Source organism: Rhinolophus sinicus, linkage group LG03, assembly GCF_036562045.2.
Source record: "Rhinolophus sinicus isolate RSC01 linkage group LG03, ASM3656204v1, whole genome shotgun sequence".
Lineage (NCBI taxonomy): Eukaryota > Metazoa > Chordata > Mammalia > Chiroptera > Rhinolophidae > Rhinolophus > Rhinolophus sinicus.
The window spans coordinates 96785160-96799257 of NC_133753.1; the positions used below are offsets into that span (position 1 = coordinate 96785160).

Sequence of the window (14098 nt, forward strand, 5' to 3'; positions counted from 1 at the left end):
CTCTTTAATTGTATGAAAATGTGGTATTAAATCTGTTTCTGAAGAGTTTCTAAAAAGACATTTCTGAATAGGTGTTAAAGAGAGGGTGCTGATAGTTGCTTAAAATAGTTTAATTGTTACTGTTTAGATGGCAGACTGGTTGTTTATATTTGACAGCCAGAAAGAGCTTTGCTTTGATCCTTCACTTCTGCTGTCATGATTCATAATCTTTTACCCTTTGCGGAAACAATGAAACTTTTTTCTTTAGAAATAACTTCCTTGTTTGTTTTAAAGCATATTAATGAGGGTAGTATGGTCCAGTACAACGCTGTCCAATAGAAATATAGTGCAAGCCACATACATAATTTAAAATGCTCTAGGCACCACACTAGGAAAGTAAAAAGAAGCAGGTGGAATTAATTTTAATAATATATTTTATTTAAATGAATATATTCAAAATATTTTAATGAATAATCACTATAAAAATTGTTAATAATTTGTATTCTGTGTGTGTGTGTGTACTAAATCTTCTAAACTGGTATGTATTTTATACTTAAAGCAAATCTTGATTTAGATTAGTCATATTTCAAGTCCTCAGTAGTCACATGTCTTAAGTGACTATTGTATTGGATAGAGCAGATTTAGTGGTTATGATATGGGGTACAGGAAAGCCAGACTAACTTGGTTCAAATCTTGCCTTCTCCATAGCTAGTTTCATGACTTCAGGCAAATTACTGACGTTCTTTGTGGCTCAGGTTTCTCATTGTAAATGGGGATAATAATAATTCCTACTACTATAGGGTTGGAGGATTAAAAGAATTAATATAAATAAAGCCTAGAACAATGGCTGGCACATAGTAACTGTTCAATAAATGTTAACTATTAGTATAGCTCTAGACTCGGTCCCGTAATTCCCATTTATCTTAGAAGTAGCCTTGTATTTTGTTAGAGAAACTGAGTAGGAGATCTTGGATCCTTTGACTTCTGTTTTGTATCTTGTTGTTTCTTGCCCTTAGTCTCTTGCTTTACCTCTTTTATGGTGACATTATAAACCAATAAGATGAATTAGATTTTTCAGGACAGTTTTGATATCAACTGTTCTCTCCTCTTGTTGCTATAATTTATTGAAATGAAAGCAAAACCCAACAACTTTGCAAATGGCAATGAGTTAATGAAATACTTATCATTGTGATTTTTAAAAACCTACAAAAAATTGCAAAAGGTTGAGAGCTGCAGTAGACTGGGTGTTGCCTTTCTCATAAATACCTCTCAACCACAAAAGCCTATATAATCGTAGTAGTAAGATAAAACATTAGCATATGAAGTAGAGGCGATCTTGGAAATTCATGAGTGTAGTTGTGTCCAGTTCAGAGTTATTTAGAATGTATTTCTAATTAGATATCTATCGATACATACTTTAGGTCAAAGTGACTAGATGATTGAAAAAGAAGTATTTAATGAAGTTTTGCAGAGAAGATATCCTATTTAAAAAGAACTTGACAATTTACAATGATAAAACATTTTGTGGGCGGACGGGTGGCTCAGTTGGTTAGAGCACGAGCTCTGGGCAACGGGACTGCCAGTTCAATTCCCACATGGGCCAGTGAGCTGCGCCCTCCGCAACTAGAATGAAGTCAGTGAGCTGCCACTCAGCTCCCAGGTGACCAGATGGCTCAGTTGGTTGGAGTGCGGGCTCTCAACCACAAGGTTGCCAGTTCTACTCCTCGACTCCCACAAGGGATAGTGGGCTGTGCCCCCTGCAACTAACAAGGGCAATTGGACCTGGAGCTGAGTTGCCCCTCTACAACTAAGATTGAAAGGGCAACAACTTGACTTGTAAAAAGTCCAGGAAGTACACACTGTTCCCCAATAAAGTCCTGTTCCCCTTCCCCAATAAAAAAATGTTAAAAAACAAACAAACCAAACAACATTTTGTACTTGGAATACTAGTAATGTATTGCTTATGGTAGAAAAATATGACACCACTTAACAATGAAAGAAGTATTAAATTACAACGTAAGAGTGTCATGATTCAGATCATTGGGTTGTACCTCCAAATTAATCTTCACATTATATTCTCGTATTATTTATTTTGGGGGATGACATTGGTTAGTAAAATTATATAGGTTTCAAGTGTACATTTCTGTAATACATCATCTGTATATTGCTTCTGTGTTCACCACCTCAAGTCAGTTCTCCCATCACCATATGTTTGATCCCCTTTTCCCTCTTCTACCACCGCCCTCCGCCCTTCCGTAACCTCTGGTAACCACTAAGTCGTTGTCTGTGTCTGAGTTTTTGTTTCTTTGTCTTGTTCCTTTATTACTTTCAATTTTATATCCCACATATGAGTGAAGTCATATGGTTCTTGACTTTTTCTAATTTATTTCGCTTAGCATGATAATCTCAAGATCCATCCACATTGTTGCAAATGGCAGTATCTCATCTTTTCTTCTGGCAGAGTACTACTCCATTGTATACATGTACCATATCTTCTTTATCCAGCCATCTATTGAAGGACATTTTGCTTGTTTCCTTGTCTTGGCCACCATAAATAATGTTTCAGTGAACATTGGGGAACATGTATTTTTATGGATAAATGTTTTCAGATTTTTGGGGTAGATACCCAGGAGAGGGATTGCTCATACTTAACGGGGAGAAACTGAAAGCTTTTCCTCTGGAATCAGGAATAAGACAGCGAAACCCCTCTCACCACTGTTATTCAGCACAGTCCTGGAAGTCCTAACCAGAGTAGTCAGGCAAGAGGAAGAAAGAAAAGGCATCCAGATTGGGAATAAAGAAGTTAAATTGTTACTTTTTTTAGATGACATGATACTTTATATAGAAAACCCTAAAGACTCTGCCAACAAACTATTAGAAACAATAAACGAATACAGTAAAGTTGCAGGATACAAAAATCAATGTACAAAAATCCATTGCATTTTTATATACTAACAATGACTTATCAGAAAAAGAAATGAAAACAATTCCATTTACAATTGCAACAAAAAGAATAAAATACCAAAGAATAAACTTAACAAAGGATGTGAAGGCCCTATACCCTGAAAACTACAAGATATTATTAAAAGAAATTGAAGAAGACACAAAGAAATGGAAAGACAATCCGTGCTCATGGATTGGAAGAATCAACATAGTTAAAATGGCCGTATTACCCAAAGCAATATACAGATTCAATGCAATCCCCATCAAAATCCCAATGGCGTTTTTTAAAGAAATAGAACAAAAAACCATCAGATTTGTATGGAATCAATCTGAATAGCTCCCAAAAGCCAAAGCAATCTTAAAAAAAAAGAACAAGGCTGGAGGCATCACACTCCCTGACTTCAGCTTGTACTACAGGGCTACCATAATCAAAACAGCATGGTATTGGCAGAAAAATAGACACACAGACCAATGGAATAAAATTGAAAACCCAGAAATAAGAACACATATTTATAGGCAGATAATTTTCGACAAAGGAGCCAAAAACATACAGTGGAGAAAAGAAAGCCTCTTCAGTACATAGTGCTGGGAAAATTGGAAAGTCACGTGCAAAAGAATGAAACTGGACTGCTATCTGTCACCATGTACCAAAATTAACTCAAAATGGATCAAAGACCTAAACATAAGACCTGACACAATAAACTGCATAGAAGAAGGAGTCAGTACTAAACTTAGGGACTTTGTGTTCAGAGAGGATTTTATGAATTTGACATTATATTATCATTGAGCCCATATTTTCATCAGTATTTCATCATTTTTCATATTTTCACCAATATGCAAAAGTGGAACTGAAAAATACTCTTGTTTTAGAAATTCAAAACACTATGCATCATGTATTGGGTGAAATGTCTTACTCTTAGAAGAGTTTTCTAGCTACAAATAACAAAGTTTCTTATAAGATGTTTTCATGAAAGTTCTATATCATTTAATATGAAAATTCTTACATTTTCTCATCTAGCCGAATGTAAAATGGCCTATTGAGATTTTCCCCCTATTTTGAGTTGAAATATAAATATTGCTAATATTGCTGGCATGTTAACTAATACTGTTATTAACATACTTTTTCTAAGAATTGTTTTAGAGAATTTCCAGGTAATTGTTTAGAACATTGGTAGTATTGTTTGGAGCTTAATCAAGTTGTAGCTACTTTTCTTGCTGATTATGTAGAAGTTATAAAATATTAATATTTATTATTTATGACACTTTAAAAAGTGACATTGAAACATTTTTACAAAGGACAGATATGAAATCATCTGAATATAAAATTTTTGAGACTGAGGCTGAGCTGAGAAAAAACAGCGGAGGTTTGATTTTTCTACAAAGTCACTAAGAATCACTAATACTTAATTCGATCGTTGCCCAGACACCTTTCCGACCTGTAGGGCCCTGAAAAGGATACAGAAAATAAACAAGCAAAACACAAAAACAAGCCAGTGTACAAACAGCAAGTAGCAATGGCAAACTAGGGTCATTTTAATACTCTTGTTGTCTAGACTTCCCGTAGGGAAAATAGGCCTTAAAAACGGACAGACAGGCAGACAGACAGTTAATTGCTGAGAAGAGCATATAAAGGGCAGAGTGGAAGACTTGGGGTCTTTTCAGAGGTGGTTGTCAGAGAAGGCTTCTCTGGAGGTGACAGTGGGCTGAAACGTGAAGGGTGAAAAGCTAGCCACGTGTTGGAGAGTGGGGCTGGAGGGGACAGCAGATGCAAAGACATGTGGGAAAGGACACAGTTTGTTTGAGATATTGAACCATGTGGCCAGAGGTTATCGAGTTAGAGGGAGTGTGAAAAAAAAAAGTCCATATTATTTTATGCACAACAGTTTCTAAAATGTAATTGGTGAAAACTGAGGTGCTAAATACTAGCAATTTGGGGGGGATAGTATAGGCTTTTGAACTATATGAATAGTTATTATTTATTTGGGTCCTGTTAATCTGTCAAGCAGTAAGGTAGGTGCTTTAAACGTATCTTCGCAGAAACTTCCTTGAAAGGATGAAATGTGGGATTTAGAGACTGACTGGATGGGATGGGGTGGTCGAAAGTAACGTTCCGGAGGAGTAAAGGAAATGTGAAGTCCTGTGGGATTAGTCTCTTAGTTATAATGAAGAGATAACGTTTCTTAGGATGAATGACATACGGTGCTAACATTTGTCGATACTTAACAAGGCTGGCTTATCCTTCTGTCCTGCGTTTCTGCGACTGTCAAACTTTGAACCTCTTTGGGCAGTAGGACAGTTAGAATTCATTTTATTTCTGCCAGTATTCAAATACTATATGTTGTTTTTTACTCTGGGTACAATAAAATTTAGAATTATTATTGGCTACACAATTAAGTTGTGCAGTGAGTGATATGATTTGTCGATACTTGGGAATGAGGCGTTACAACTAAAATAAGTTCCCTGTGGATAGTTTCCTTTCATGAGATGGAATTCTATCAAGAAGTGTGAAATAGTCTATCAAAAGCTGAGGAATAGTCTTATCAAGACGTGAGAGCTGTTCCATTAAGAAGTGAGAAGCTTGCAGAGACCTGGGAATGTAGAGGAGAGCTGACAGATCATTAAGCCTGTTTCAGAATAATTTGTGCAGTCAGAGTAAATGGAAATTAGGCAAACTTACGCGAATAGGGAGCCAGGTCCCCTGGTGAGAAGTGAGGACAGTTCTTAAAGTCAGCCAAGGAGTGAGTGTCTGTAACTCTTGACTGTGACAGAGGAAAAGTAGCTAAAGGAAATGGTGACATCTGTTAAAAATAATCCTTCCTGTACAAGGAATTATGCACCAATAACAACAAAAAGTATTTTTGTTATTAAAAAAGAAAACAAGGACAAGAAAAATGCATAAGCAATTGTTCATATTAAAAAATGTAAGCAATAAAGAAATCCATGGAGCCTTTTCTCCCAGTCTGCTCTCCCACTTCTTTTCCCAAGAAAGCACTGTTAATTGTTTAGCGTTTATTCTTTTAGACTTTCCCCTGCATGTTTACATTTAAATATATGCATATATGTACGTGTGTATATTTTTTAATGCAAGTGAGGTCATACAATACATATTTTTAGATTTGAAAAATTTTTACATATATTTTTACAATTTTTCAACCTCAGTATATGAATATACCCCAGACTTTTCATATTGTCTCTCTCCTGTGCAGACTGTATATAAAAATGAAAATAGCTTTATTTCTGCTTAAATAAACAATAGTAATTTTTACATAAAATATTCAGACAATACCAAAGGTGAACAAAAAAAATAAAAATCAACTGAAATCTCACCACCCCAAAATAATCCCCATTTTGGTGACTAGTTTTTTAGATGTATCCCTTTAGTAGGTATTCACACAAGTGTAAACATATACACACATCCATCGCATACATATGTGTAGTATATATATAAATGGGTTATACACACCAGCTGATTTGTACCAGACAATTATTTTAAGTGTGCTTGAGGCTTTTCAGCTCCCGTCCTCACCGCCCCCCACCCCCACCCCGGTCCCCTCCCAGTAACCAGTGGTAACAACCTGGTGCACACTTTCCTACCTTTCTCAAGGCTCCTACAATCATATGCCTATGAAATTATATAATTTATACTTGTCTGCATTGTTCATTTTTCACAGAACTCAATCCAGATGAACTAAAACATGGTTTACTCATTTTTTGCTTGCTAAATATTCTAGGGCAAGAATCAGTAAACTACAGTCAATGTATCAAATGCATCCTGCTGCCTGTTTTTGTCAATAAAGGTTTATTGGTATACAGTTTTATTGTACCACAGTTTCTTAATCCACTTTTCTATTGAGTGTGTTGATCTTTTAAATTCTTTATCTGTTATATGTGATATATTCCTCCAAATGGTCTGTCTTTTGCTTTGTTATGTTTTGCCATATATATTTTTTAATTTAAATGTGATGAAGTGAAGCTTATCTATTTCATTTTTGAGGTTCCCTATTTTGATTTAAAAGGTTGCCTAACTCCAGGGTTATTTCTGTATTTTTCAAAAAAAATTTTTCAGGTGTGAAAAACACCTGAAAAAACAGGTGTAAAAACACACCTTAAAAAAAGGTGTAAAAAACAATGTAATACTTAGACATTTATACCCCTCACAAAGTGATACCCCCTCCCCCACACTACTACCCCTCTGACACCATATATAGCTGTTACAATTCCACTGACTCTATTCCTCCACATCTTGTGACTATATATTTTATATATATATATTATATATAAAATTATAGTTGGCATTCATTATTATTCAGCTTCAGCTGTACAGTGCAGTGGTCAGACCCCATCCACGATGTGGTCTCCCTAATAAGACAAGTGCCCATCTGACACCCTACAAAATCTTTACAACATTATTGATTATATTCCCCAAACTTGTCTTTCGTATCCCCGTGGCAATCTTGTGGTTACTGACTGTGCTTTCTAATTCCCCCCCCTTCTCCCTCATCCCCACCCCCCTCCCATGTAGCAACCCTCAGTTTTTTCTCTATGTCTCAGACTATTTCTGATTAGTTTGTTCATTTATTCTGTTCTTTAGATTCCACATATAAGTGAGATCATATGGTATTTGTCTTTCTCCGTCTAACTTATTTTACTTAGCATAATGTTCTGTAGGTCCATCCATATTGTTGCAAATGGTAAGATTTCATTCTTTATGGCTGCGTAATACTCCATTGTATAAATGTACCACAGTTTCTTAATCCAGTCGTCTACCGATGCGCATTTTGGTTGTTTCCATATCTTAGCTATTGTGAATAGTGCTGCACTAAACATACAGGTGCATAAATTTTTTCAAATTAATGTTTTGGATTTCTCTGGATTGATACCTAAGAGTGGAATTGCTGGGTGTTAAGGTAGTTCCATTTCCAGTTTTTTGAGATACCTCCATAGTGATTTCCATAGTGGCTGCACCAATCTGCAATCCCACCAACAGTGCACGAGGGTTCCCTTTTCTCCACATCCTCACCAACACTGTTGTTTGTTGATTTACTGATGGCAGCCATTCTGACCAGAGTGAGGTGATATCTCATTGTGGTTTTTATTTGCATTTCTCTAATGATTAGTGAGGTTGAACCCTTTTTCATCTGAATGTCCTCTTTAGAAAAATGTCTCTTCATATCCTCTGCCATTTTGTAATTGGGTTGTTTGTTTTTGTTGTTGTTGAGTTGAATGAGTTTTTTTTTATATATATATATATAAATTTGGATATTAACCCTTTATACCTTTTTGTTTTATTGATGGTTTCCTTTGCTGTGAAAAAACTTTTTAGTTTGATGCAATCCCATATGTTTAGTTTTTCTCTTACTTCCCTTGACTGAGGGAATATATCAGTAAAAATGTTACCTAGGGTAATGTCTGCAGATTTCCTTCCTATATTTTCTTCTAGGAGTTTTATGGTTTCAGGTTTTACATTTAAGTTTTTAATCCATTTTGAATTTATTCTTGTATATGGTGTAAGGAAGTGATCCAGCTTCATTGTTTTTGCGTGTGTCTGTCCAGGTTTCCCAGCTCCATTTATTGAATAGACTGTCTTTACCCCAATGTAAATTCTTGCTTCCATTGTCGTAAATTAAATGACCATATAGCATGGGTTTATTTCTGGGCTCTCTGTTCTGTTCCATTGATCTATGTGTCTGTTTTTATGTCAGTACCATGATATTTTGATTACTATAGCCTTATAGTATGATTTGATGTCAGGTATTGTGATACCTCCCACTTTGTTCTTATTTCTTAAGATGCTGTGGCTATTCAGGGTCTTTTATGTTCCCATATAAATTTTAGGATTATATGTTTTATTTCTGTGAAAAATGTCCTTGGTAGTTTGATAGGAATTGCGTTGAATCTGTATACTGCCTTAGGCAGTATGGACATGAACACGGTATGTGTTTCCATCTATTTGTATCTTCTTTAATTTCTCTCTTTAGTGTCTTATAATTTTCTAAGTACAGGTCTTTTACTTTTTTGGTTAAATTTATTCCTAGGTGTTTTATAGTTTTGAAACAATTATAAATGGGACTCTTCTTAATTTCTCCTTCTGATATTTTATTATTGGTGTATTCAAATGCAACTGATTTCTGAATATTAATTTTGTATCCTGCTACTTTCCTAAATTCATTCATCAGTTCTAATAGTTTTTTGGTGGAGTCTTTGGGGTTTTCTATATATAGTATCATGTCATCTGCATATAATGACAATTTTACTTCCTCCTTTCCAATTTGGATGCCTTTTATTTCTTTTTCTTGTCTGATTGCTGTGGCTAGAACTTCCAGCACTATGTTGAATAAAAGTGGTGAAAGTGGGCAACCTTGTCTTGTTCCTGATCTTAAGGGGAACGGTTTTAGCTTTTCCCCATTGAGTATGATGCTAGCTGTGGGTTTATCATATATGGCCTTTATTATGTTGAGAGATGATCCCTCTATTTCTGTATTCTTAGGAGTTTTTATCATAAATGGCTGCTGGATTCTGTCAAATGCTTTTTCTGCATCTATTGATAGGACCATATGATTTTTATTAAAATTTTTAATACTTAATTGTTTCATAGGGTTGGAATGTATTTTTCCGTGTGTGTGTGTGTGTGTGTGTGTGTGTGTGTGTGTCTATGAGTGGCATTACAGTGTGGTGTGGTTAAGATCACAGACTCTGATTCTGTTATTTAGTATCCTTGTGACCTTGGACAAGTTACATTTTTCTCCACTCAACTGGGAGTGATAATAGTACCTATCTCATAAGATAGTAGTGAAGATTAAATGAGTGGTTAGTATGTAGAGAATGTTTAGAACAGTGTTGGATCCATACAAACACATGTGGGTAGGCATCTCATTTTTATTTTATATGAACAGCGAGTGGTCCTAGTGACATTAATCGAGTAGTTCATCCTTGACCCCAATTGATGTAAAATGCCATCTCTATCATATACGAAGTTTCCAAATACATGTAACTATTTTGGAGTTCTCTAGCCTGTTACGTGGCTCTGTTTATTTCTGCTCCAGAGCCAAAGTGGATTAATTACTGTAGCTTTATAAATACTGATAAATGCAGTCCCTTTACTTTGTTCCTATAAGTTATTTTGGCTCTTTTTGGCTTTTGTTGATCTTTTTTATAATTTTTAAAAAACTCACCAAAATTTACAAAAACTCACTAAGTTTTTTTTCATGGAAGTGATACTAATTGGCTGGTTTTGGAATGGAAACTGGTCTCATTAATACGTTAAGCAGTGGAAGTCTTTAAAAGTTGTCTGGTTATATGATCTAAAGATTGATACCTGTGTTTGGTGGACACAAGTGAATAAAAATACTGTAGAACGATAGATTGTAAGCCTGCAGTTCCCAAACTGTACCTTGAAATGCTCCAGGACACCACAGAGAATTCCCAGGCGTCTTTCAAAATTTCTAGGGAAACATAGCGACATCTGTTGGACACCTGGCAAACTTCTAGGTCAAGGTGGTTCACAGTTTCATCATGGGATTCTGCTTCCTTCATTTTGATGCTGTGATATCTTTGTGAAGTTGGGTTTTTGGTGGTTGCTGTGATAAAAAGCAAGTACCATGCAAAAATCATTGAACAGGAAATGAGGATGGTAGTATTCAATCTGATTTCAAGGTTTAAGAAATTGTGCAATGCCCAGTAGGTGCACACATCCCATAATAACTAATTGTGGTATTTTAAAAATGAAATTAAAATATGTTTCAATGTATGTGTATTGTTTTTTCAAAAGGGCACTAACTTGTTAGACATAAATATTTATCATTTGTTTGAACGTAACTATTAAATAGAACTGTTAGGTATTTCTTTTAGTGTAGGGAATTCTTGAAAAATAAGAGCACCAGGAGCCGAGGAAGGTGGGGATCCTCTCTGCCTTAACAAACAAGTTATTGCACATATTTAAAGATGAACGTTTGAAGTGCTCTGTGGATAGAGGACTGTATGCCATGCTTATGACAGGGCGAACTGATCTTGTCTGGGCACTGGGAACAGATGGCATTTTTGAGAAAGTGATGTGTAAATTGAGCTTGGAGTCGAAGACTAGGAGTCACTTGGAGAGGGGTGGTCGTGGGAGTAGCTTGTGTGAAGAGGGTAGGGGCCGGTGGGGGGAGGGGGTTGACAGCAGTGCAGCATGCCTGGGAGGGTAAGGGGAGAGTAATGGAGGGCGGGGGGGCGGGGGGGGGCTTGAAAATAGGCAGAGGCCAGGTCACAGTGCTGTGGAAGTCCAGGTAAGGAGTTCATTTAGAGATTTTTGTAAAAGGCAATGGCAAGCCTTTGAGGGATTTTAAGTGAAGGGAGAATATCTATATCACTGCCTGCTTACTGAGGGAATGAAATACAAAGCCGATACACATAAATACGTCAGTAACGCTGCATTTAAGTAATATAGAGTGGATATTTTCTGTAAAATTTTGAAGTGCCTTGATTTTCAGAGGCGTTTCTGAACTTTCTTATGAGTATGATTTGTTCTTAATTTTTTGAACATACACTCTTGTTCAGTTGGATTGATACAGATATGGACTTTTACAACAAAATAAACTTGAGCATGATAGAATGTTAAACTGTAAAACGTTTACATTGGTGTAAGTTTTTTCAAATGGCAAAAAATTTTCTGAATTTTAAAATTAATTATTAATATATGGGATAAAATATTTTAAATTGTTAATTCACATAGTTTGATTGCCGGTCTAATACATTTCTAAGTTCCTGAGTTGTTTACATTTGGGTAGTATAAAAAAGATTTAATACTTACATAGGAAAGGTAGAAAAGTAATTTCTCTTATTTTAGCTATCATTTTATACTGCCCTGAAGTTTACATTTTGATTAATTTTACTATAGTTCCAGTAAATTAATGCAATATAACATTTTATAGTAATTTGAAATGAATTACTGTAGGTTACTTCAGAAAAATTCCTAAGCTCATTTTCAAGAGTTTTAAGACTTGAAGAATTTCAAGTTCAGTTTCATGTTCATCAAATGGGGATGGAGACCCCCTCGTAGTTTTTGGGAAAAGTTTTTAGTCTGTTTCGAATTTGCTTATCATTGTGTTGAAAAATGTTAAAATAAGTGAATATTATTTCCTTCCTTCTGCCAGTAGGTTTTGAGAACCTCCTGAGAACCATTTATTGAGAACCATTCTTTTATTATCTGGTAAAGAATTGGTGGCATCCTTAAGTTCATAATGTACAATAAGTTAACAAGTAAAGAGGTGTGTAGACAGACTTGAAAAACAGCCTGTGTTTCCTTCATTGGCCTCAGCTTCACCGATTGTTCACAAGGTAGTTTGGTCAGTAGTTTTCTTGAGGAAAAGCGATAAAGCTTTAAAATGGAAAGCTGTGTCTGGCTGAGAATATAAGGTTTATAGCAAATATTTTCTTTAAATTATGTTCTTCCCATGTTCAAAGAATTAGCCAAGGACTTAGGAAAATTAAACTGATCCCCTCCCCCTCCTCTGGCCCCTTCCCCCGTGCTCTTTACATCAGAATGAATTCTAGATGACCTAGATGACGATTAAATATAGAACATGAAACCACAGAAGTACTGGCATAAAACAAAGCTGAGATTTTTTATAATCTTAGGATAAAGAAGACCTTTTAAAGTATAACAGATTTAATTTTATAGAATTAACATTTATTTTCTTATGACAGAAATCAGTCAGAATAGAAAAAAGACTACTTGCAAAACATGAAAGCTGTGCCAAAAGGTTGCTTTTAAGTCAACAGGGTAAATAATCCACTAGAAAAATGGACAAATTGTATGTATAGTGACTTTGTGAAAGATGTCTCAGAAACACTGAAAAGATGCCTTATTAACAAAGAATCACTTCAATTTTCTGCCTCCTTTATGTTCCATAGAAAATTTCACTTTAAATATAATAATTTGAAATATTTATAAATCCCATTGTAGGGTTTAAAGTAAAACTTTTATTAGATATTCCTACTGTCTAATAGGGTTTGATTATCTCAGCTAGCAGGGTCTTTATTCTAATGTTTTTCTTCTAAATGGGTCAAATTTTGATTTCCTAGTAAAAAACAACATTTATTAACTATTCATAGTGAAGTGACTGTATTTATGTATCATACTCAAACAACATAACCATTTATGAATAATTTTTGGACCTACTATATTTTCTTATAAAAATAGTAAAAGAAAGTTTTGCTTAACTTTGTTTTTTTTTTTTTTTTTGTAGGATCTAGCATTCGAACGTTCACTCCATTTTATTTTCTGGTGGAGCCAGTGGATACACTGTCAATTAGAGGCTCTTCTGTTATATTGAACTGTTCGGCATATTCTGAGCCTTCTCCAAAAATTGAATGGAAGAAAGATGGAACTTTTTTAAACTTAGTATCAGATGATCGCCGCCAGCTTCTCCCAGATGGGTCTTTATTTATCAGCAACGTGGTGCATTCCAAACACAATAAACCTGATGAGGGGTATTATCAGTGTGTGGCCACCGTGGAGAGTCTGGGAACTATTGTCAGCAGGACAGCCAAACTCACGGTAGCAGGTAAGTTTTGTTAAGTAATGTATTTTCCAAGTTTTATAAAGAGTAAATCTTGATAAAAGCAGTATTATCCTAGGCTTGTCATAACTGGTGACAGCAGATATACTCATTTAACAGGTATCGATCAGTTGAGCGAGCATTATGTAGGGCTGGCTCAGTGCTCAAAGCAAACTGGAGCGATTTTCCACTTTCTCATTAGTTAGATGGCTTAAGACTGCTCAGTATTGAACCAGTTCTTTTTTTCTTTTTAACTTGGGAATGGCAGAGAAAGTTGTGTAAGAAAATCGAGTCACTCTGGTTGCGAACTTTTATCCTACGCAGCATAATCTTGGTTCCTTTATGCCTTAAGCAAGGAAATTATATTTCATTTTATAAATTATTTAAAAATCCGTACGATATGGATATATATATATATATATATATATATATATATATATATATATAGTATGCTATGTACTATACACACACATATATATAAAGGTGAAGAACAAAAAATTTTAGAGAGAGAAACATTCACTTTAGAGCACCCTTATTCTAACAATGATAGAAAATATAAGAAAAATTAAGGCTCTTGAATAGTAAGATCTGGTTGCTAAATGAGTCAGACCTGTTTTGTGGTGGACACTGGCATTCTT

At 35.2% G+C, this 14098-nt stretch overlaps 1 protein-coding gene across 10 annotated transcripts in view; it reads left to right on the top strand.

The window, feature by feature from the left end:
• Positions 1-14098, top strand: part of NEO1 (neogenin 1) — a 209164-nt gene that overhangs the window by 48677 nt on the left and 146389 nt on the right. For all 10 annotated transcript variants that reach the window (XM_074328259.1, XM_074328253.1, XM_074328255.1 and 7 more), the window contains exon 2: positions 13149-13466. In XM_074328259.1, coding sequence (XP_074184360.1) covers positions 13149-13466 — 318 coding nt within the window. The remainder of the gene's footprint in view (positions 1-13148; positions 13467-14098) is intronic.